Raw genomic sequence first — 23,444 nt, forward strand, 5'->3', positions numbered from 1 at the left:
GGGGGCGGGTGATAGGTTCCCTCGTTGTGGGCCACCCTGCCTTTCTCCTGGTTTTTCCAACCTGAGGTGGAGAGTTTATTCATGTCCCTGTGCTCTCATCTGCTGAGCGCCTCTGTGTTCTCAAGGAACCCTACTCAAAATCAAAGGACACATTGTGACACCACTCATTTAAACACTAGAAATTATAGGAAAGCAGAGGATGATCCATGAGGTTGAGGTAACATAAGAAGAGACTTAACTCCAAAAGGGAAACAAGGAGAGAGAGGCCGGTGAGCACAGGAGCAGAGCAGGGCTCACGGACTTTCGCAGAGAATGCTGACAAGGCCTCTTTTCTGGAGCTAGTCTCCCTGTTCTCCGCTAGCTCCTGGAGACCTCCAGGGGTACTCTGGATTTTAGGCCAATGTGTGTGTGTAGATACGTGGGGTTAAGGGAATAATAGTGGAATTGCTATTTGAGGCCCCTCCCAAAAAACGCTGGCAGTGCTCCATTTTAATTTGGTTCAGCTCCCTTTCACCTCAACAGACACCATCCAGCTTCTGACTGTCACATCACAAATAGACCGAAAGAGTGAGCGCACAAGTGGAAAGACCACTGCAGAAGATGGTCTTGTGGCTGGAGAAGGCTCCGTGGGTCTCCCCAGTTGCCATCGTGTGGGGGTTTTCAAATCCAGCCCTGGACACGCCTTCCCCGGCTTCACTTTTTTCACGCCCTTGCCTTTTCATGCAGTTTGTCTGCCAACAGGGTGACTCAAAACTGTCCTTTTAGGCACAGAGTAACCATACGACTCTGCGATTCCACTCTGAGGAACATGTGCAAAAACTACATGAACGCACAAAAACTTGTACATGGATGTTCACTGCAGCACTGTTCGCAGGGGCCAAAAAGCAGAAACAACTCAAAATGTCTATCAACTGATGAATGATCAACAAAATGTTGTCCATCCACAATGGAGTATTACTCAACTATGAAAAGACCCAATGTGCTGGTTCATGACACAACACGGATGCACCTTGAAAACATTATGCAGGTAAAAGAAGCCATTATGAAAGACCACTGTTATAAAATCTCATTTCCACGAAATGTCCAGAGCAGGCAAATCTAGAGCCGCTAAGTGGATTAGTGGTCGCCTACTTCTGGAAGCGATGGTTTTTCCAGTACTCACATATGGATGTGAGAGTTGGACCACAAAGAAGACTGAGCGTCAAAGAATTATTTATTTCAAACTGTGGTGCTGGAGAAGGCTTTAGAGTCCCTTGGACAGCAAGGAGATCAAACCAATCAATCCTAAAGGAAATCGACCATGAATATTGATGAAGGACTGAAGCCAAAGCTCTAATACTTCGGCTACCTGATATGAAGAGCTGACTCACTGGAAAAGACCCTGATGCTGGGAAAAATTGAAGGCAGGAGAAGGGGACGACAGAGGATGAGATGGTTGGACGGCATCACCAACTCAGTGGACATGAATTTGAACAAAATCCAGGAGATGTTGGAGGACAGGAGACTGGCGTGTTGCAGTCCATGGGGTTGCAGAGATGGACATGACTGAGCGACTGAACAACTTTTGGAAGAAGCAGACAAACAGGGAGTGGCTGCTGATGGACAGTGCTTCTTTTGGGCACAACAGAAGTATTCTAAAGCTGGTTGTGGTGATGGCTGCACAACTCTGACTACGCCAAACACCACTGAATTGTACAATTTACATTGTGAATTGTATGGTATATGAATTATATCTTAATAAAGTTGATTTTTTAAAAAAAGAAACCTGTCCATAGCCCCAACTTTTTCTCAAGTTGTGATCTATGTTTCATTCACAAGGACGGCACCCTCTCAAAACCTGTTGTTTAGTTGCTAACTCATGCCCAACTCTTTTGCAAGCCCATGGACTTTGCTCAGACTCCTCTGTCCAAAGGATTTCCCTGGCAAGAACACTGGAGTGGGTTGCTATGTCTTTCTTACTCTCCTGCATTGGCAGATGGATTCTTTACCACTGAGCCACCAGGGAAGCCCCCCACCCCCCGCCCCAAACTTAACATGCCAAAAATAGAGCACACTCAACCCAGTGAAAAATCGAGTATTGTCCATGCAAACAGCTGTGAGATTCAAGGATGAGTTAAGATGTTCTCAGTAACCTTACAAGCTTATTTCTGATCTTGCTGCCTCTCTCAGTAATGGCACCGCATTACCCTAGAGCTCAGACGTGAATCCCCAAATGTAACTGTATGACTGTCCACACGCTGTGTAGTTAGCACTCATACTCATGCACCCAACACCAGCTGTGTCTCCACCACATCTCACTGTTCCATCCCCATGGTCCTAACTCAAGATTTTGTTCTGAACACAGGATCATGCACAAACACACACAAACTCACTAAACATCTTTATCACAGAGGGGCAATACTGATCATCTCAAAGAATGGCTCAAAATATTCCTCAGGAAAAACTGCTATTACCTTTCCTATGCCCCCACCTATGCTGTGAACTGAAGTGGACCGAAACAGAATTGTAAAACTGGGTGACTAAAAGATGACTTCCAATATACAAAAGCCAGATGTCACAAAGCTACTGTCTCTTGATACCTGTGTTTGGTAGAGACAGAATTCTAAGACTTTTCAACCTGTAGAACAACCATGCACATTGGCTATTCAAGCAAAACAGACATTCCCACCTTTTTCTCTGCAGCACTTCTCTTCCTCAAGCTTCTCAGCAGTATGTGCAGTGGAGTCACCATGAACAGCTGAGCGCCTCAGCTGAAATCCCCAAAGGTGAGCGAGTGGAGTTGCTCAGTTGTGTCTCTCTCTGCAACCCCATGGACTGGATTGTAGCCTGCCAAGCTCCTCCATCCATGGGATTCTACAGCCATGAATACTGGAGTGGGCTGCCATTTCCTTCTCTGGGGATCAACCCGACCCAGGGATCAAACCTGGGTCTCCTACACTGCAGGCAGACTCTACCATCTGAGGCACCAGGGAAGCACCAGAGGTGAAGCAGTAATTAGACACAAGCCTCGAGTAGCAGTTTACAATTATTCTTAGCTCACCAGCTCATGTCGCTAAACTCTCCTTTCCATTTTCTCCAACTATCAAGATACTTGGTTGTGCCACAAAGACAGCAGAAACAAAATTTTACCATTTGAGTCCTTTAAATTTCTGAATTCAGTGGAGCAATTAAAAAATGACAGTATAGAAATATACCTCTCCATAGAAAGCTGTCTGGGCTGTCTTATCAAACTAGATAAACATTGTGTGTTTATCTGTTGTCAGTAGCATCTGACTCTTTGCAGCCCCATGGACTGTAGCTTGCCAGGCTCCCCTGTCCAGGGAATTTTCCAGGCAATAATACTGGAGTGGGTTGCCATTCCCTCTTCCAGGGGATCTTCCTGAACCAGGGATCGAAACCTGTGTCTCTTGCATCTCCTGCACTGGCAGGCAGATTATTTACCACTGTGCCTCCTGGAAAGCCCATATTAAAAAATAGGATTATTTTATTTTGGTAAAATATGTATCTATATCCATATAGAGAAAATGTTTTAAAAACTATAAGCCAAATATTAACAATAATACCATGGGTGATAGGATTATGAATGACATATCCCCATTTTTTTTTTTACAATGTGTGTAATACATGTTAAATTTTTAAAAAATATTATATCTCAAGATCCAAATATGAAGCAATAAAGAATAACTGTTAAGTGTATTATCCCTTTACTTTTATCAGTACTTTTTAAATGTTAGCTCTCTCCCTCAACCATGAAAGTTTTTACATTAAAGTTTTAAATATACTTGAAATAAAGTGTGAGTATAACATGTGCTTATAAAATGTAGACAGAGATTTATGGCTTAATCCTTACTACAGACTTATAAAGAAACCTACTGGGTTGTCGACAGCAGATAATTACCTAGTTTGAGGTACAAGGAAAAACTAACCCATAGACTCACAAACAACTCTTTCCTACTGCTATTGGCTTGTCATCTTTACCATGAACGTGAATAAGAATTAGATTGTTTAGGGGATGGAACTATTCCTGGGGGGAGACTAATATTTTGGGGAGTAGGCAGTACAATTATTCCAACAGAAGAAATCATTTTTCAATTGAGAACAATCATCTCCCAGTCTTTCTGTTTCAAAGGCAGAGTCAGGGCTAGGAAGTAGTCTAGTGTTGGTCTCCAAGTTGGGAGACCAGGGTCCCTATCCTGCCCCTCACATACTAGCAGCAAGGCCTTGAGTGTGTGTCACTGAACTTTCCTGGGCTTGTTTTCCACATGTAAAATGGACAAGTCAAACAAAATAATCTCAGAGAGTCCTGCTAACCCATAAAATTCCCAAGACTCTAAATAACTTTTCTGTTTCACTTTGTTTTGGCAAAGCGCACCTACAGAAGCCAACAAAAGTGGTACAGAATTCAGACTAATCCCCACTGCAAGGGCAAAGAAGGTAATTTAAGAACACTTTACATACGAAAAGGATAGAACGCTGTTCTTTAGCGTGTCTTCAGGCAATTGGGAAGTGTTAATTCCTATCCCACCAAATGACAAAAGCTGGGGGGTGGGGAGACTACCAGCGAAAGATTAACACTGCAGCTCTCAGCCTCATTAGAATACGTTTTATTATAGTAATATTAAAAACCTGACCAAGTGACAACTTTTACTTTAGTCATTCAAACACTCCCCAAAACAAAAGTTCTGGGGGTATAAAGTTTACAGCACTAAGCAAAAGAAGAAGAAAAAAAGAGTCAAACAAAGAAAACAGCAGAACAGAAAGCCATGTGCCCCAACAATCCCAAATCTGAAGGTCTCCCTTCTCTTTAATTCCAAAAGCAAAGGGGTTGCTCTTAACGAAATGAAGCAGTTAGAACACTAGGCGCTGCCACACTTGTGTCGGGACAATACAATAGTGATCCGGACCTCAGAAGTTCCCCACATGCCTTTCACCTTGAGAAAGGGCCTTTCTTTTCCAAAGACTCAAACACTGTAGCCAATCTCTGAGGCAATTTGGAAAAGGGGCCTCTTCTTGAGGGACAGAGGAAGAGGGATCTTTTAACAAGCTCTCCAGACTAGCTCAAAGTGGAGCAGGGAAGTCCACACAGTGAACACGGCCTCGCTCTTCCACACGGGAAGAGTGCACAGGAAATCTCAAGAGCAACAGGCACAGCTCCCCTGCTCCTCCCGTCATCAGCACTCAGAAAAAGGGTCCCTATCTCCACGGGGGTGGGGCGGGGGAGTGAAACACTGAAAACGCTCCTGATTTCTACGGACAGAGACTCTGCATTAGAGATTTTCATCCTTTTTTCAGAGGGAGGGGAGAAGAGAAACCATTTGTGCCACTCCAAAGATACAGCAGGAAAGGGCACTCCTCTCAAAGGTCTAGAGTCATATTTTTCTTGGGAGAGCAAGAGAAAGAAGTTGGAATCCCCTTTCTGGGGGTGAGGGGTGTGCAGATCAGATAGAGGGAAGCTTTTTCATCAGCAGAGCAAGTAGGAGGAGTGGAAGAGGGAAGCTCTAACCAGTCGGGAAGGAATGATAGCTTCCGTGGACAAAGGGAAGGCTGCTTCTCCTATCAGATCTTCCAGACCTGTTTGCCCAAACAGTCTTTTCCCCAGATTACTCTAACAGCGTTGTTAATTTAGGATCTCAAAGAGCAAAAGCGCCTCTTTCTCTGCCCCTGGGGGGTTAAAAAGCCTCCTCTCTAGTGAGGAAGTGATGCGGGGGGGGGGGGGGGGGGGGGATGGGGGGAGGCATGCACGGAAAAATCTGTTTCTCTATGGAAGATACTACTTTTCTTTTCTAACAAATTAAGTAACTAATAGCAACAGTTTACCAAAAGGTTACTGTGTACCAAGCAGTTACACGAAATTTCCTGTAGTCTTGGGGACAATTCTATGAAGAGGGGACCGAAATTAAGAGATGGGCTAACTGACAAAAAGGTGAAGCAGTGAGTCAAGGTCATAAAGATGGAAAGTGGGACACACAAGCTTGCATCCCTCACACTCCAAACACCACGCTCTTCATTGTGCAAAGGTAAAGAGCTCAAGGCACACCAGGAGACTCCGGGGCAGAGAAGCAAGGCTCCCTCGGTGGACACTGCTAGGGGAGGGGAGAAAGGCTGACTAACACCACTAAGTAAATTCTAGGTCTTCTTCCCCATATACCGGGATAAAGGCGAAAAATAAGAGGGAAGATAACTCTTTGACAGGAAAGGAAGATCTCTCTCACTTTCAGGCAACTTGAGTCTTTCTCTCCACCTGAGGGGCGCCGACCAAATCAAGAGAGGTCTTATCCCTCCTGAAAATAAGTTTTCAGGGTGCTCCCCTCGCACCCCGGGAGCGGGTCTCCCTCCACTGACAAGCGCGATGCAGCCGGAGACGCGCGTTCGCCCACGACAACGGGCGTCGCCTTCCTGAGGAGAGAAGTTGAGGGGTCCCCTGCCGTACTAAGGTCGACGAGGAGTCGCTTTCCCCCGCCGGAGCCATGACTTGGAGAAGCCGTTTTGCCCTCGCGACGCGGGGCCTGGGCTCCTCCCTCTCCCCTGGTCTCTCGGCGCCCGCAGCGCAGCCTGCGTTCCCGTCGGCGCCCCAAGAGGGCGGGGGACCCGGGCTCCCCCTCAGCCTGCACCGACCGGCTGAGGGTCCGCTAGGGCTTGAGTGGGGAGGGGCGGCTACGCCCCAAGCCTTCCCGCCCCCGGCCTCTTACCCTGAGGCCTGCTCCGCGGCCCGCGCTCGCCCCGCCAGCCCGGCCTCTGCAGCAGCAACCCCGTCGCCGCCGAATCTACCTGAGCCTGCGGAGCCGAGAGAGCCCGGGGGCGCTCCGGCCGCCGCCGCCTCTTCGTCTCTATGGTCGCCCTGCACTTCCTCATCCGGGGCCCGGGCCAGCCATGCGGACTGGCCCAAGTCCCGCCCCCGCATTGCGCGCGCGCACCCTTGAGGCGGCTCTTCCCCGTAGAGACTCCCTCCCCCAGCCAGCTCCGGCGGCCTCTGCCCCGCCCCCACCTCCAGGACTCTTAAAGAGGAACACACCTTTTGACTGTTGCTGAGCCTCAGGCCCAGTGTCTAATTCCACTACTACCACCCTGGTCCAGTCCTCTTTTCTGGCCCCAATGTTTGCAACTCTTGGGACCTCTCGGCTTCTACTCTGGCAGCCCAAGATATCTTTTTATACCTGGAATCAGTATTTTAGATCATGTCAGTCCCCTGCTCCATTTCCTTCCTGGCATTTTGTTTTCATTTCTTCATAGCTTTAACACTAGCTGAAATTGCCATTTCATCTATTTATCGACTCCTTTTATCATCTCTCTTTCCCACCCTCGTCAGTTTTGTTAATCATTCTTTGTTCACCGCCTAGAGCAGTGCCCGCACAAGCAAACACTAAGCAGATATTTGAAGGAAGGAAAAGAATGTTCTTTCAAGAGGGAATGGAGGTCTAGAGAATGCAATCAACTTGCTCCAAATTACAGTCTTGTGTTTAAACAGAAGTCTGTTATTTCTTGGCTGATTAGAGAGCTAAAGTTTTACAGTTTTGTGAGAGATTTTAATTTTCTCTTCTCCGATCAAGGTATCTTTGAACCAGCCAACATACGGACTGTTTTATCTGAGAAAGTGCTTTTCCCAGTTTTAGTTAGGGCTGGAGATACAAAAACCCAAATGCCAACTATTGTTTACATCCAATGAGTCTATCCATCGTCCATGTATGCAGGCACTTCACATATAGGCTACTACAGATGTTGTTGGGATTAATTAACTAGAAACTCACTTCAAGACATTTCTACACATTTTTACAGGAGTATCCAAGACCTCAGTTTCTTCCTCAGGCCACTGCATGCCTACAGACTAGGATCTGAGAAACCCAGTGTTATTGGTTTGTCTTCTGCCTCAGGTTCTAATATGACAGGCACTGCACCATTATTGTTCTCATCTTTATTTTCAAAATGTGATATTTTGTTCAACATGGATTTTTTTTGTATTGCTTTCTTTAAAAACAATCACATTATCATTTATCTCGCTGAGTTTTTTGGCACCCCCTTAGCATTTTGTGCCCTAAATAAGGCAAGTGGTTAGATAGCATCACCGATTCAATGGACATGAATTTGCCTAAACTCTGGGAGATAGTGAAGGACAGGGAAGGCTGGTGTGCTGCAATCCATGGGGTCAAAAAGAGTCAGGATTTATGACTGAACAACAACTCACTAGCCTCACCCACCTCACTCTAGTCCTAGTCTTGCTCCTAGCTTTGTATGTAGTAAGCACAAAGAGACCTCAAAGAAGCATGATCATTCAACCCCCTAAAAGTCAATGAGAGCCAATTTCCTGGTAAATTCCATGCTTTTGGTGACATTCACATGGCATTTTAAGTTCTTTTAATTTCAAAGACCTAATGTAACATGTCCTTCACCTCATTTGGCCCTCAAACACCTTGTGAAGGAAGAATAACACTTACTTTTAATTCCCATCTGTCAAGGGAGAAATTTGAGCAAAGAGAATTATCTTGTGCAAAGGTACACAGCTAAAAACAGGCAATCGCACAGGTGGTTGTAGAACCAAGTTTATTGACTCCCCAGTATTTCGGTTACCTGCTCCAGCCTTCCTTAGCTTTGCCCAGCTTTAGACATTTTTTTAAAGTCTCAAACCTTGACAAGGTTTTGTTGCTGTTATTGTCGTTTTTTGATTTAAGGAATTTTTGCCAAATTAAAAAGTGAAATATTTGTATTGCCAAGATATGACACCAATTATGGACATTGCTCAGGAGAAAGAATCAAATTCCCCCCAGGGCCAGGAACATACAGTCCCCTTAATTCTGTCTGGGATGGAAGGACTTCTCACTAGCTACTAAAAAACAAACAAACAAACAAAACAGTCTGAGAGATCTGGGGGTGCCACCCTGAAATGGCAACATAAACATGTCTAACATTTAACATTTTATCCTTGAAAAGTTTTGCGACTGTTGCAGTGTGCTTACATGCTTTTCTTTACTATTAAAAATTACAATTAGTTAAAAATTATTTAACTTCTGAACCCTTCACCCACCCCCCAGTTCCTTTGTGATATGCGGTGCTTTTTTCCTTTCAATATTCAGAAAATTTCCAAAAACTATAGGTAAATTGCCTTCCCTTGTAGCTCAGTCAAAATCAGCAAAGAATCCGCCTGCAATGCAGGAGACCCGGATTCGATCCCTGGGTTGGGAAGATCCCCTGGAATAGGGAATGGCAACCCAAAGCGACTAGTTTTCACATTCATAGGTCAATTAGATGGAGCTGGAAACTTGCCTGGAGCCCTTAGCCAGCTTCAGGCACTACCCACACGGCGCTATTTCCCTTGAGAAGAGAAAGGTGTCCCAACAGAATAGGGGCTTAGGCCCTTGAGTGAGACATGAGGATGCTAGTTAAACGCTCAGCCTTGGAGCCAAGTTTGACTGCATCGGGTCAGGATCCGTACTTGCTTCCTCCCGAGGATTTCTCTGTCCTCAGCCTGTTCCAGTTGTCTGTGAAATGAAATAGTATCTGCCTCCATAAAGGGATGTGACGATTACATAAGAATGTCTGTGAAAACCATGGTAGCTATTACCAATGAACAGAGGCACAGAACACCACTTGGGGTTTGGAAGAATTTGAGAAGCCCCCCCAAAGCGGATACTTCCCAGCAGGGGCCATCGCACTAAGTCGCACATGCTCAGCCCTTTACATTTTACAAAAGTTCCCCCAGAAACTCTATTTTGTGCCTCTCCGTTGCCCTAGGAGACCCCGCGAAGGTCCGTAACATCCTTTATAGATCCCGGGACGCTCGTCCTGTGGGTAAAATCACTAGGTCGGAAGTCAATTCTTGGGCTCGAATCTATTTCGGAACGTCTAGGAGGAAAAGGATTTCCTGCCCGGGTCGACAGCCCTTAGGAAGCGGGAAACGCCGTCCGGCATCCCGGCCAATAGGCCGCACTTGAGGCCCCGCCCCCGACGCGAGCCCCGGATGGGGAAGTGGCGCGGACACCGAGACGAGGCGGAGGCCCGGCCAGAGCGGCCCGGCGCGGGTGGGCGGGAAGGGGGCGGTGCCCCGGGGCGGAGCCACCGGAGCGGCGCGGGTTCTCAGGTGAGCGCTCTGTGGCCGGGGCGGGCCGGCCGGCGCCTGGAGATCCGGCACCGGATCCTCGCGGACTCTGCGGGCGTAGGAGGGACGTCCGAAGGAGGCGCGGGGACCTGGTCAGGGTCCGGCCGTCGGAACCCCGGCCTCAAGCGGGAAGGGGCTCCGGAGCTGCGGGTGAGTGGACCTGTCCGCCGGGGCCGGAGTTGGGGATTTGGAGGAGAGGGCCAGGGCCCCGGTTCGAATCCTGGCCCCACCCCCAACCTGCTGTGTGACCTTAGACTAGTCTCTGTCCGTCTCTGAGCCTCTGTGACATCAGTTCTGACATGAGGGGAGCTGGTACGGATAGGAGCCGCGGAGAGTTTGTGCAGGTGGAGGTTTGGGGAGCGAGCCTTCCTCTATTTACACTCTCCCTGCCCAAGACATCGGTGGCCGAACGTGAACAGTAGGAATTATCAGTCTCAGAGACCTCGGGCATGTCTCTTGCGCTGGCCCTCACTTTCCTCATCTACAAAATGAATGTACCAAACCTCTTTTAAGGTCTCTTTAATGTTTGAGTGTTATTGATTTCTACAGAGGCAAGGTAATGGTGCCTCGTTCACTCCAAGTTTTCCCGTTAGGGTGTGATAGCGTATCTTGGAGGTTGGAGTAGACCCTGACTTGAATTCCCTTGCGTTCCCAGATTGGTTGGTTCTGTTTGTTTCCCATCCCTCTTGGTATTTGGAGGAGTGATTTCATCCAAGGATTGGTGCCACCTCTCAGCTGAGCAAGAGCAGTATTTTCACTGCCCTAAAATCAAAGAGCAGTTGCAAAGAAAACTATGACATTCCAGCCTTTTTTGTTTGTATTTCACTGGCAGGGAGGCAAGATGACTTCTCTCCCCCAAACTTGGAACAGCTGAAGGAAACAACAGTACAAGATGAGAACAACAAAGGTCTACAAACTCGTCATCCACAAGAAGGGCTTCGGGGGCAGTGGTCAGTATTGATTGGTCTTTGGGCTTGTGTAAGTTGGCTGAGATTCTGATATATCCTGTGCCTTGAAGTTTACACGCTGACTGAGGAGACAATGGAGGCTAAGCAGGTAGTTTAACTGAGTGAAGCAGCACGTGTGATACTGAAGTATTGAAAGGGCAGCAGGACCAGAGAGCACAAGCCCCTTCCAGAAGCATTTCCATTCTGCATTTTCAGGGATGTTATGGCTATTTCCAGCTTACTACTCTTCATTTGTTTGTTTTTGCTTTATTTTATTTTTAATTCATGTGTGGTTGATTTACAGTGCTGTATTTAAGATGTATAGCAAAGTAATTCATATATATTTTTTTCAAGTATTTTTTTCCATTGCAGGTTATTACATGGTGTTGAATATAGTTCTGTGTGCTAGGTCCTTGTTGATTTGTTTGTGTTTTTTATTACATATTTACTGTGTATGTTCTATAAAATTCCAGTCTGCGTTGGTTCGGCAGATAAGAGAAACTTATGTTCAATGAAAGAGAGGTAGTAGGTGTGCATAAGACAGGTATGATCAAAGCAGGAACCTTTGCCTGGCTCTGAAGCACCATGAGTTGGGGCAGGACACAGCATGTTACCCTCCATTAAACCTGAATCTGTGTATCAGCTCTGCCTCTAATTTCCCTGTGACCTTGAGCAAGCCTCTAGTTTACCTTAATTACAAATTCCAGCTCTTTAGGGTAATTTCTCCATTTTTCTTAGCACGTTGAGATTATGAATCTGTAGAATAAGGAAGCACCTATTTATATGACCTTTTTTTCTTTTCTAAAGGAATAAATTTCCTTTCTGTCCTAATAACCTTGTTTACTTCAGGAATTGGAATTAACAACACAGTATTTTGAAAATTGTATTTTACTATATATTTGCTCAAAATCCCTGGTGGCTCAGATGGTAAAGCATCTGCCTGCAATGCTGGAGACCTGGGTTCAATCCCTGGGTTGGGAAGATCCCCTAGAGAAGAAAATGGCAACCCACTCCAGTACTCTTGCCTGGAAAATTCCATGGATGGAGGAGCCTGGTAGTCTACAGTCCATGAGGTCGCAAAGAGTCGGACACGACTGAGCGACTTCACTTTCACTTTTATATCTGCTCCTGTGTTATATATGTATGAGCCTCCCAAAGGTAAGGGCTGCCAAAAAGGTAGAATAATAGTTTCTATATCATAAGATCTTAAGGGATCAAATTAAGTGATGTATGTAAAGTATTCAGCCAGGCTCCTTCTAGCTGTTAAATAAATGTAGCCATTGTAAGTACCAGGAAAAGGATATACCAGGCATTGCTGTATTTAAAAGGTAATTTCTGCTAAAACCACAGTCTGTTGTTAACATTGTAATTTGTATGCAGTGGAAACTGCCTAAACCTTTGTGGAGCAGAATTGAACAAACAGAAATAACTTTTGACACAGGAAAGAATAGAAGGATACAGTATATACAGTGTATCTATTAATACAATGTATGCAAGTCTTCTTTTTCATGTGTGCAAGATGGTGGTGGATCCCTGCTGTACCCAGTCTGCTGCAGGACTATAAAGAAAAACATACATCCTACAATATTACTCAGCCATAGAAAAGAATGAAATGTTGTCATTTGCAGCAACATGGATAGACCTAGAGAATATTATGCTTAGTGATTAAGTCAGACAGAAAGACAAATACTATGATATCACTTACGTGTGGAATCTAAAAAATAATACAAAACGAATGTATATGCAGAACAAACTCTCAGACATATAAAACAAACTTGTAATCAAAGTGGGGGGGAAGGGGAAGGGACAAATTAGGGGTATGGGATTAGTGGATACAGACTACTATGTATCAAATAGATAAACAACAATGATATGTTACATAGCAGAGGGAATGCACCTCTTATCTTGTAATAGCTCACAATGGAATATATTCTGCAAAAATACTGAATCATATGCTGAACACCTGAAGCTAATGCAGTATTGTATGTCAATAAATAAATAAAATAAAAATCAAATTGAAAAAATACATCCAACAAACATTTATTAGGTACATACCTATACCAATGGAGAAGGAAATGGCACCCCACTCCAGTATTCTTGCCTGAAGAATCCCGTGGACAGGGGAACCTGGTGGGCTGTAGTCCATGGGGTTGCAAGAGTCAGACATGATTTAGTGACTAAACCACCTACCTATGCCAAGCATAAAGATTTTGAATATGACAAGGTTCGTTCTCCCTAAGAAGCCTTCAGCTTGTTGAGACATACACGCAAAAAGAAATGATAAGATTAAACAGGAAGGAATACTTGTTAGACTGTGAAAGTTAGAGGAAGACTTCATAGAGGATTTGCTTTACACCTGTCAATGGAATCTGTATCCAAAAAAAAAAAGTAACTGTGGATTAACTCAGCACTTTGCTTTCCTAGGCTGAATTCTTGTTGGTTCTGATTATATCTGAAATCCGGACATATTTATGTGTCATAATTTTAGCATGATAGAAGGATATGTTGGGAATTCCCTAGTGGTCCAGCAGTTAGGACTCTGCGCTCTCACTACTGAAGGCCTGGGTTTGATCCCTGGTTGGGGAACTAATACCCACAAGCCATGGCCAAAAAAAAGAAAAGGAAAAAAAAAAAAGACCATCTTTCCCTAAAAGCTAAAACAGAGACAAAGAAAAAACAGCAACAAAAAAATACCATATCTTTATGATCTTGAGTTTGTTATATTTCAAAGAGTTCCCTCCCCCTACCCCCGACCCCTAGTGTGGGGCAGGGATAGATAAACATATAAAATCACATTCTCTCTATATTTTAAGAGCCTCCTGTACCCAGCTCCAGACTAAAAAAGAAGACTCTCATACATTATAGATATGCTGTATATACTGTATCCTTGCATCCTGTCCTCTGTCAAGTTATTTCTGTTGTCTATTCAGTTCTGCTATATGTGAATTTTTTCCCTGATCAAGCATTGCCCTCCAAGTCCAGGGTGTTTTATTTGGCTTGAGGGATGTGAGAGACTGGGTTTTGGAACCCTGGGCTAGTAACCAGTCCTGGTGTACTGTTGTTGCTAGCTGTCTACCTTTGGCAAGTTGCTTTATCTCTTAAGTTGTTTCCTTGCTTCTATTAGATCTAGAGATTTATTGTGAGGGTCACATTCAGACAGTATTTTGAAAAAATCTTTGAATATTAAATAGAAGGGATTGTGCTGTATGTGGGCCCCTGGCGATGCCAGATGCACACCATTTGAGGAAGTCAAGAATTGCCCCAGAGGCCTAATTCCCAGAGAGGAAGAGCTGCCTTCTCCCTGGGAGCAGTGGGTTGGCAGGTAAAGCTCTGGAGACAAAGGTCCCCAAACGCCATCCCACTGAGCTGCTCACCAGCTCTGGCTTCCTGTACAAATCCTTCAGTCAAGCTAAATCTCAATTTTATTTATTTATTTTTAAAAATAATTTTATTTATTATTTTCTTTTTTAAAATTTTTTCTTTTTTTTTTCATTTATTTTTATTAGTTGGAGGCTAATTACTTTACAACATTGCAGTGGTTTTTGTCATACATTGACATGAATTAGCCATGGATTTACATGTATTCCCCATCCCGATCCCCCCTCCCACCTCCCTCTCCACCCGATCCCTCTGGGTCTTCCCAGTGCACCAGGCCCAAGCACTTGTCTCATGCATCCAACCTGGGCTGGTGATCTGTTTCACCCTAGATAATATACATGTTTCGATGCTGTTCTCTTGAAACTTCCCACCCTCGCCTTCTCCCACAGAGTCCAAAAGTCTGTTCTATACATCTGAGTCTCTTTTTCTGTTTTGCATATAGGGTTACCGTTACCATCTTTCTAAATTCCATATGTATGTGTTAGTATACTGTAATGGTCTTTATCTTTCTGGCTTACTTCACTCTGTATAATGGGCTCCAGTTTCATCCATCTCATTAGAACTGATTCAAATGAATTCTTTTTAATGGCTGAGTAATATTCCATGGTGTATATGTACCACAGCTTCCTTATCCATTCTTCTGCTGATGGACATCTAGGTTGCTTCCATGTCCTGGCTATTATAAACAGTGCTGCGATGAATATTGGGGTGCACGTGTCTCTTTCAGATCTGGTTTTCTTGGTGTGTATGCCCAGAAGTGGGATTGCTGGGTCATATGGCAGTTCTATTTCCAGCTTTTTAAGAAATCTCCACACTGTTTTCCATAGTGGCTGTACTAGTTTGCATTCCCACCAGTAGTGTAAGAGGGTTCCCTTTTCTCCACACCCTCTCCAGCATTTATTGCTTTTATTTATTTTTAAAAATAATTTTTGTTTTTATAAATAATTATATTTATTTGTTTTTAAAAATAATTTTATTATTTAAAAATAATTTTATTTATTTATTTTTTAAAATAATTTATTTATTTTTGGCTTTGCTGGGTCTTCGTTGCTGTGCAGGCTTTTCTATGGTTGCAGCAAGTAGGGGCTAGTCTCTAGTTGTGGGGCATGGGCTTCTCACTGTAGTGGCTTCTTTAGTTGCAGAGCACAGGCTCTGGGGGATGCAGGCTTCAGTAGTTGTGGCATCTGGGTTCAGTACTTGTGGGCTCTGGGCGCAATGGTTGTGGTACACGGGCTTAGTTGCTCCCAGGCATATGGGGTCTTCCCGGACCTGGGATCGAACCCATGACTCCTGCATTGGCAGGTGGATTCTTTACCACTGAGCCACTAAGGAAGCCTTAAATCTCAATTTTAAATGGAACTTCCTCTGTGAGATGGGGTTGTCATACTGAATGATGGGGTTGTAAGGACCCAGCATGAGAACACACAGCAACCCACAACCCAAGTGAGTTGCTTGCTACCTAAGATCCCTGAATTGTCTTTCAGACGATGAGCTAGTCGTGAACCCCAAAGTATTTCCACACATCAAGCTTGGAGACATCGTAGAGATTGCCCACCCCAACGATGAGTACAGGTGAGCATCTAAGCAGGAGCAGGGGGCTAGCTGGGCAGCCCGCTGTTGCCAGGTGATGTGTGTCTAAGGGGATGGAGGGCGAGATGTCTCTTTGCCTTGGGATAAAAATGTTCCTGCCCTCTGGGATTTGCCAGACCAATCATCTTTTTAAAAGGAGTCCATTCTTTCTGTTTACGAAGCTGAGAGGAGAACTCTGAACAATTCTGTAGCATTTATTCGTTTCCTTGAATACAGTAAGTCTCTGACATACAGATGAGCTCTGTTCTGAGAGTGCGTTTGTCCGTAAGTCCAACTTGTCCGTAAGTCCAGCAAAGTTGGCCTAGGTTCCCAACTGACATAATCGGCTGTATAGTACTGTGCTGTAGTAGGTTCAGAACATTGGCCTGGCCAGTATTGGAGTTCTTCCATGGAAAAACCCAAATGAACTTTTTGGCCAGCCTAATACTTTTTCACACAAATAATATATACATCAAAAACACAAAAAATAAGACACATTTACTCTTACAGCACAGTACCTTGAAAACTACCGTCATCCAGTCCAGTGGGAGGCACACAGGGGCAGGCACGTGCAGTCACGTCTTTGAACGCTCACAGGTTGAAGGTTTGGATGTGGGGGACTCACTGTACAGGTGCGGAGTTTGTTTCTGAAGGAGCTCTCCTGTTCTCCTGCTGCTATGAATATGTCCAGAGTGATCTGTTTGTGTTTTGTGGGTGGTAAAGAAAGCTGATTAGTTACTACTGACAGTATCTCTTCTCTTTGTTGCTTTTTCTTCCCCCCAGCCCTCTGCTTTTGCAGGTCAAGTCACTTAAGGAGGATTTGCAGAAAGGTAAGAATTTCATCTCTAAGATTTTTTACACTTTATTGTTTCAGAAACTTTAAGAAACCCCTCTTCACAATGAGGGCACAGTACATCTCTCCTTATCAAAGTGTGTTCCTGCTAGTAAAAATATTGTCAGATACCAAAACTGCCAAGGAATCTCATTTGTCAGCATCTTGAGGGCACTGGACATTTTTAACTATGTTTAGGGACTTCCCTGGTGGCTCATTGGCTAAGACTCTGTGCTCCCAATGCAGGGGGCCTGGGTTCGATCCCTGGTCAGGGAACTAAGAGTTCCCACAACCCTGCACAGCCAAATAAATAAATATTAATAAGAAAACAAAAACTATGTTTAGAATCAGAAGGAATAAGGTGAAGCCCTACACTTAAACTCCAAAACAATTGTTGGCAAAGCATGCTTTCCTCAATATTATATTTTTTCACAACATATTTGTTAAGTGTCTACATTGGGTTGGAGCAGGGGAGGAACATACTCTGCTGATTACCCAGCACTAATGCAAGGCTCTGTACTGGAGCTGTTTGTCATCTATCTTTCTTGATCTTCCCACCATTTCTTGAGTTAGGATGGAACCTTTGTCTCAGTGGGATGAGCAGGTTTGCCTGGTGTTAGCAAGTGAAGGAGCCAGAGCAGTGATTCTATCAATACTTACTCATTCTGGATCCAAATCCTTTCTTCTAATGACTGTACCATGCTGATCTAGGAACTAAAATGTTAATTGATAGCAAATAAAAGTAATTCCTTAAATGGCACTGAAAAGAAAAAAATTTTTTTTTAAAATCTTCTCTTAAAGGATTTTGATGTCAACCACTTTTTAATGTTTTAACTTGATGGGAAAACATGCTTTCAAATTTGAGTGTCCTTTTTACTCTCACCTCATCTCCTGCTGCCTGTTCAGTTTTTTACTTAACCAGACTTCAGGGCTCATTGGAAAGTTTGTTTCTTCTTTGACTACCAGCCCTGCCAAAAGAGAAATGATCTCTTTCCTCTTCTAAGTTTTCACAACCCTTTGAGCTTTGTTATGTTGCTTCTTAAATTCTTTTCTTAAGTTCTTTTCTCTCTCTCTCTCTCTCTCTCTCTATATATATATATATATATATATACACACACACACATATATATGAAATTTCAGTCTGTCTCTCTCTCATTTTTTAATTGCTTGGGTTCAGGTCTTACTTCACCTGAAAAGCAGAGAACTCTCAAGTTTTAAGTTCCTGAAGGTGGAGAGCATGTCTTGCCCTTAACAAAGGATCAGTTGTGTTTGTTGGATGTCTGGGTATTTATAGATTGTGTGTGTGTGTGTGCCCATGCACGCACGCACATGCATGCCCTCGGTCGTTTCTCATTCTTTGTGACCCCGTGGACTGCAGCCTGCCAGTCTCCTTTGCCCATGAATTTTCTAGGGAAGAGTACTGGAGCGGGTTGCCATTTCCTTCTCCAGGGGATCTTCCCGACCCAGGGATTGAACCCGCATCTCCTGCTTCTCCTGCAGTGGCAGGCAGATTCTTTACCACTGAGCCACCTCGAAAGCCTTTTATAGATTAGAACGTATTTACCTGATTTTTCAGAATGTATTATCTGATCCAGATTTCTTCTCTGTTTCAGAAACTATCAGTGTGGACCAGACGGTGACTCAGGTGTTCCGGCTAAGACCTTATCAAGATGTGTATGTGAATGTTGTAGACCCTAAGGTGTGTCTTTATTCTGGATTTGAATATCTTATGGGGAATGATTAATGCCCTTCCTCAACACTAGGTCTCTAAGGAAGTAATGAGTTACTTAGGGCTTCCCTGGTGGCCCAGACAGTAAAGAACTCGCCTGTAAAGCAGGAGACCTGGGTTCAGTCTCTGCTTTGGGAAGATCCACTGGAGAAGGGAATGGCTACCCACTCCGGTATTCTTGCCTGGAGAATTCCAGAGACAGAAGAGCCTGGTGGGCCACTGTCCATGGCGTTACAAAGAGTTAAACATGATGGAGCAACTAACACACCAAGCATAGTGTTAGACTGTTAAATATGTGGTCATGCATAGGTCATTTAAATTATGGACAGAATGTACATTGTATTTAAAGTCCTCCTTTTTAAAAAGCTTGTCCTATAAAGGTTCTGTACATATATGTATGTTTGTGAAGCTAAATACAAAATTTTCTATAAAAATACTAAAATTTCTTTCTGTGTTCTCATTTTACTTTGAGCAATGATGCTATAAAATTAAGCATCAAGAGGTAAAAATCATTGTCCAAAAGACATGATTGATATCATCTAGGGAAATAAAGCCCACAGCTCAGTGTCATGTTTGTGTACCAAAATCAAGACTAAAACACCGACACTCTACTCTGGTATGTTTTGCACTTGACCATTGTACAGTGGCTGTCATATCTGTTGGACACTTCCCTGTCCTCAAAAGCCTTCTCAGGCAGGATAAAATTCTGTTTGTCGGGGTTCTGCTACTGAATGGGCTTCCCTTGTGGCTCAGCTGGTAAAGAATCTGCTTGCAATGTGGGAGACCTGGGTTCGATCCCTGGGCTGGGAAAATGCGTGGAGAAGGGAAGGCTACCCACTCCAGAATTCTGGCCTAGAGAATTCCATGAACTGTATAGTCTATGGGGTCACAAAGAGTCGGACACGGCTGAGTGACTTGCACTTTCACTTTCGCTACTGGATGGTCTTCAGTGGTTGTCTTTTTGTCAAAAAGGTTCGTTGTGGTGAGTGAGCGCTATCTTACAACTGTAAAGCCTGGCAGAGTAATGTAGAGACATACATCTAATTATCCTTTTTAGGATGTGACCCTTGACCTTGTGGAATTAACCTTTAAGGATCAGTATATTGGCCGTGGGGATATGTGGCGACTAAAGAAAAGTTTGGTAAGATGTGATTTTTTTTTTTTGTTTTAAAGTCTATTACTTTTCTATTATGTTAATAATCCATGTCACTGGGGAGATTTATATCTAGTCAGAAGAGTATAAAATCATTTCTGATTCCAGCATCACAGACAGTTATTGTAGACATGTTGTCTGTCTCCTTCCATTCTCCTTTCATATTTTTTTAATGCTTTGTTTTGCTTGTTTACTGTCACTGAGTTTTACTCTGCATTTTTTGGTCTGAATGGGAAATTATAATATGATTTTACATTTAAATAGGACTTTGATTCGCAAGTTTTCACCTGATTTCGTTTGCTCCTCATGTCTCCTCCTGTGGATAGGCGTTTATTACCCCGAATTTATATATATGAAAACTGAGATAGAGGGGTTGAGGGAGTGCCCATGACAAGAAAGCCAGCAAAGAGTTGACACTAGGCTGGAACCCAGATCTTGTTGCTTCCAGGTTAGGCTGCTTTTCACTTTCCCCTCCTCCCATTTTTCCTTGTTTATTCATTTTTAATTGACATTTTCCACTGAACATGATCAGTTCATCAGAATTGCAAGCTGGTACAGAAGCTTTTCCTTTTGGACTCTTTGGCAGTTGTGGAACAGCAAATCCTAAGTAAAATGTCCACACTGTATATTTTTAGACAGCGATGTCTTTGCTTATTTTTTATTTGGTGGGAGAAGGTTCCATTTTCTAAAATGAGAAGTAGATGTTCTATGTGTAAATACAGGTGCATATGTGAGCATCTATGACAAGTATACTAGTGAAGCTGGCCCCTTACTATCCACCCAGTCTTTACTGTTATTGTCTGTACCTGCCAAGCCCTTAAGAACCTACTATTAGACCCACCCCAGCAGGTTTCCCTGTGGGATAAATCTATTGCTCCCATGTTAATTGAATATCAGGTTGTTAGAAGAGATTAGAAAGCCAGGAGACTTTCTTTGTGACCTTTTATGGCCTCGATGTGTTGTTGAATCTCTCTCTCTCTCTCTATTTAGGTCAGCACATGTGCCTATATCACTCAGAAGGTGGAATTTGCTGGCATCAGGTAACTACTGTGTCACTCTTGATTCATCAGCTTGTAAACAGGAGCAGAATCCAGTGTAGTAACTGTTTTACATACAGCCTTTAAGGCGTGTGGATATCCATATAATGAAATACACAGTAGGTCCAGGAGCAAATAGATATGTTTGCTAGGCACACTTAAAGCCCATTGGAATGTCCAGTTTGGGTGTTTTCCTGCTCAATCTACCCAACTGCAGAGGATCTTCTGGAAGCTTCTCTCTGACTTGAGCTCTGATTGTATGGTGGCCAGTCTCAATACACATGTCCTGGTCGCGGAATTAACACTGTTGAGCACCACTTGTTCAGCACATGCTGTGTATCAGGCGTGTGCTAAGTATTTTTACGTACGGTGCTTGTTCATTGTAGCCAATTTGAAAAACAGGACAAAGAAACAAGAGGCGGGCTTCCCTGGTGGCTCAGTGGTAAAGAGTCTGCCTACCAATGCAAGAGACACAGGTGTAATCCCTGGTCCTGGAAAAGCCCACATGCCGCCAAGCAGCTAAGCCCGTGCAACATGACTGCCGAGCCTGTGCTCTGGAGCCCAGGAGCCGCAGCTGCTGGAGCCCGCTCATCATGGAGCCTGTGCTCGGCATCAAGAGAAGCCGCTGCACTTAGAAGCCCACACACCGCAACCAGAGAGTAGCTCCTGCTCGATGCAACCAGAGAGAAGCCCATGCAGCAACAAAGACTCCGCACAGCCAAAAAAGAAAAAAAGCAATAGCTTAATCTCACAACAGTGACTGAAAAATAAACAAAAAAGAATTTAAAAAAAGATGCAGGGGCAGAAGATATCATATCATATTAATACTGACATGAAAATCTTTCAGTGAAGTGGCTTCCACTGGGACTTCCCTGGTAGTCTCGTAGTTAAGACTGTGCTCCCCATGCAGGGGGCATGAGTTTGATCCTTGGTTGGGGAACTAGGATCCCCATGCTGCATGGCTTGTCCAAGAAAAGATGGCCTCCATTGAGTAGGGACCCCGTGCCTTTATACTTTCTGTCTACTTGTGATATTGCAGTGGATCTTGTTTTTGTTGAAACTCATTATCTCAAAGCTCAGATTAGCAGATTTGTTCATCAGTGCTTTTTAACTGTTTTTGTGAAATGGACCCTTTTGAGATTTGACAAAGTGTACAGTTCTGTGCTTAGGAAAGATTACATCATTTAGAGGGTTTGTGGGTTCCCCAGAGCCCTTCCTCAGATTCAGAGGTTGTCTGTGGACCCCCAAATCAAGAGCTCCTATTGTACAAATTCAATGTACGCTGAAAATTCTTTGTGTTGTGTTTGTGGCACTCTGGAAATCTGTAAGTGACCAGGTCATTTGGGTCACAATGACAGAGCAGAGGGAGCTACCCTGAAGGCACGTCCATTTCTTGGTTTATGTAGGACTCGTAATAATGCATGTGCGTCTCCTTTCAGGGCACAGGCTGGTGAGCTGTGGGTCAAGAATGAGAAGGTCATGTGTGGTTATATCAGCGAAGATACCAGGGTGAGGTTGATACGATGCTTTTTTGGATTTGTTTCCCCATGTTGTGATGTCTGTAAGTCGTGAAATCAAAAACAAAACAGAAACTAGTAAAAACCTGATCTCATGATCAAGCTCGTGACCAAGCTACCATCTGCCCAACTGGAATAATACTGTAATAAAGCAGGGACTCCTGAAATTCTGGGGTTTTACAGTTGGATCTCTGGTTTGGGGGTGATCTTTGTTTTCTTTTTGTTTAATATCAGACGTAAGAAAGGAGTGTTTAGGGCACAGACTCCTGTGCCCATTAATACACAGCAAAAGTTAAGCTCAGTAGAAGATTGTGTTGGTAAACCCGGAGAAAGACCTTTGCCAAGGAAGCTCCTCCTGTGACTCTGGGACAGTTGGGAAATTCCAAACTGAGCATCCCTGAGCGTTCCCCACACTGGTGGGAATTAGGGCCCAGCAGCTGTGGCCCCAGGGCTCTAGAGCACAGGGTGCTTTCCCCACCCTGGCGAAAGCACCTATCTGCTCTTCCGTGTTCCCACCCACAGCCTCCCTTGAGAGCAGTGGTTCTCAACCCCAGGGTGACTATGTCTCCCCAGGGGTCTTTTCGCAAAGTCTGAAGACATCTTTGTTTGTCACAACTGGGGTTGTGTGGAGGATTTTGCTCAACCTGTTACGGCATGAAGCAGAGCCCTCCAGAAAGAGAATCACCTGGCCCAAAAGGGCAGTAGTGTTGTGGGGGGGCTGTACTGGGCGCTGTGGGCTGGTCAGGGTCCCTGGCTTCTACTCAGTAAATGCCAGTAGCTCCCACCCCTGTCCCCACCCCCTGCAAGTCATAACCTCCAGAAATGTCACCAGCCACCACCAGATGTCCCGTGGGCAGGCAAGATAGTTGAGAACTTGGGGCAATTTTGAGAGATAACCACTCTGTCTTACAAAAAATTATTTTTGTAATTTGCTTATTTATATAGTGACGATACATATATGTTTTACCCTAAGCAGTGTATTACTCGTTTTGCTTACTTTCGAGTTTTATTAAAGAGGAATGAAAATGTATTCTCCCCCTTCCTCCCTCTCACTCTTTCTTTTAGCTGTCTTGTTTGTACTCACTATATCTTAAAACCCTGATTAGGAGTGTATTTGTTATGTCATAGGTTCTGCTCTGTAAGATAATGTCAAATTATCTTTCAAATTCTTCAGAACAATTTATACTCCTAGTAC

At 44.2% G+C, this 23,444-nt stretch overlaps 2 protein-coding genes across 16 annotated transcripts in view; one reads left to right on the plus strand and one right to left on the minus strand.

Annotated features, from left to right (window-relative positions):
• Nucleotides 1–6,843, minus strand: part of PRR14L (proline rich 14 like) — a 40,634-nt gene extending 33,791 nt beyond the window's left edge. Inside the window, exon 1 of one of the 4 annotated variants that reach the window (XM_020871601.2) lies at nt 6,690–6,841. The gene's annotated coding sequence lies outside the window, so the exon portion shown is untranslated. Of the gene's footprint in view, nt 1–6,689 lie in introns of all 4 variants that reach the window. The other 3 variants (XM_070475598.1, XM_070475600.1, XM_070475599.1) reach the window with 3 other exon arrangements.
• A 3,202-nt stretch (nt 6,844–10,045) lies between these two features.
• The window catches only part of DEPDC5 (DEP domain containing 5, GATOR1 subcomplex subunit), a 72,208-nt gene continuing 58,809 nt past the window's right edge, over nt 10,046–23,444 (plus strand). For 11 of the 12 annotated variants that reach the window (XM_070475617.1, XM_070475620.1, XM_070475619.1 and 8 more), the window contains exons 1-8: nt 10,076–10,237; nt 10,920–11,037; nt 15,897–15,984; nt 16,765–16,811; nt 18,427–18,512; nt 19,600–19,683; nt 20,686–20,735; nt 22,172–22,241. In XM_070475617.1, the coding sequence (XP_070331718.1) occupies nt 10,980–11,037; nt 15,897–15,984; nt 16,765–16,811; nt 18,427–18,512; nt 19,600–19,683; nt 20,686–20,735; nt 22,172–22,241 (483 nt within the window). In that variant the 5' untranslated portion in view covers nt 10,076–10,237; nt 10,920–10,979. The other variant, XM_070475618.1, reaches the window with a different exon arrangement.

The sequence above is a fragment of the Odocoileus virginianus genome, chromosome 12 (genome assembly GCF_023699985.2).
Source record: "Odocoileus virginianus isolate 20LAN1187 ecotype Illinois chromosome 12, Ovbor_1.2, whole genome shotgun sequence".
In the NCBI taxonomy this organism is placed as follows: domain Eukaryota; kingdom Metazoa; phylum Chordata; class Mammalia; order Artiodactyla; family Cervidae; genus Odocoileus; species Odocoileus virginianus.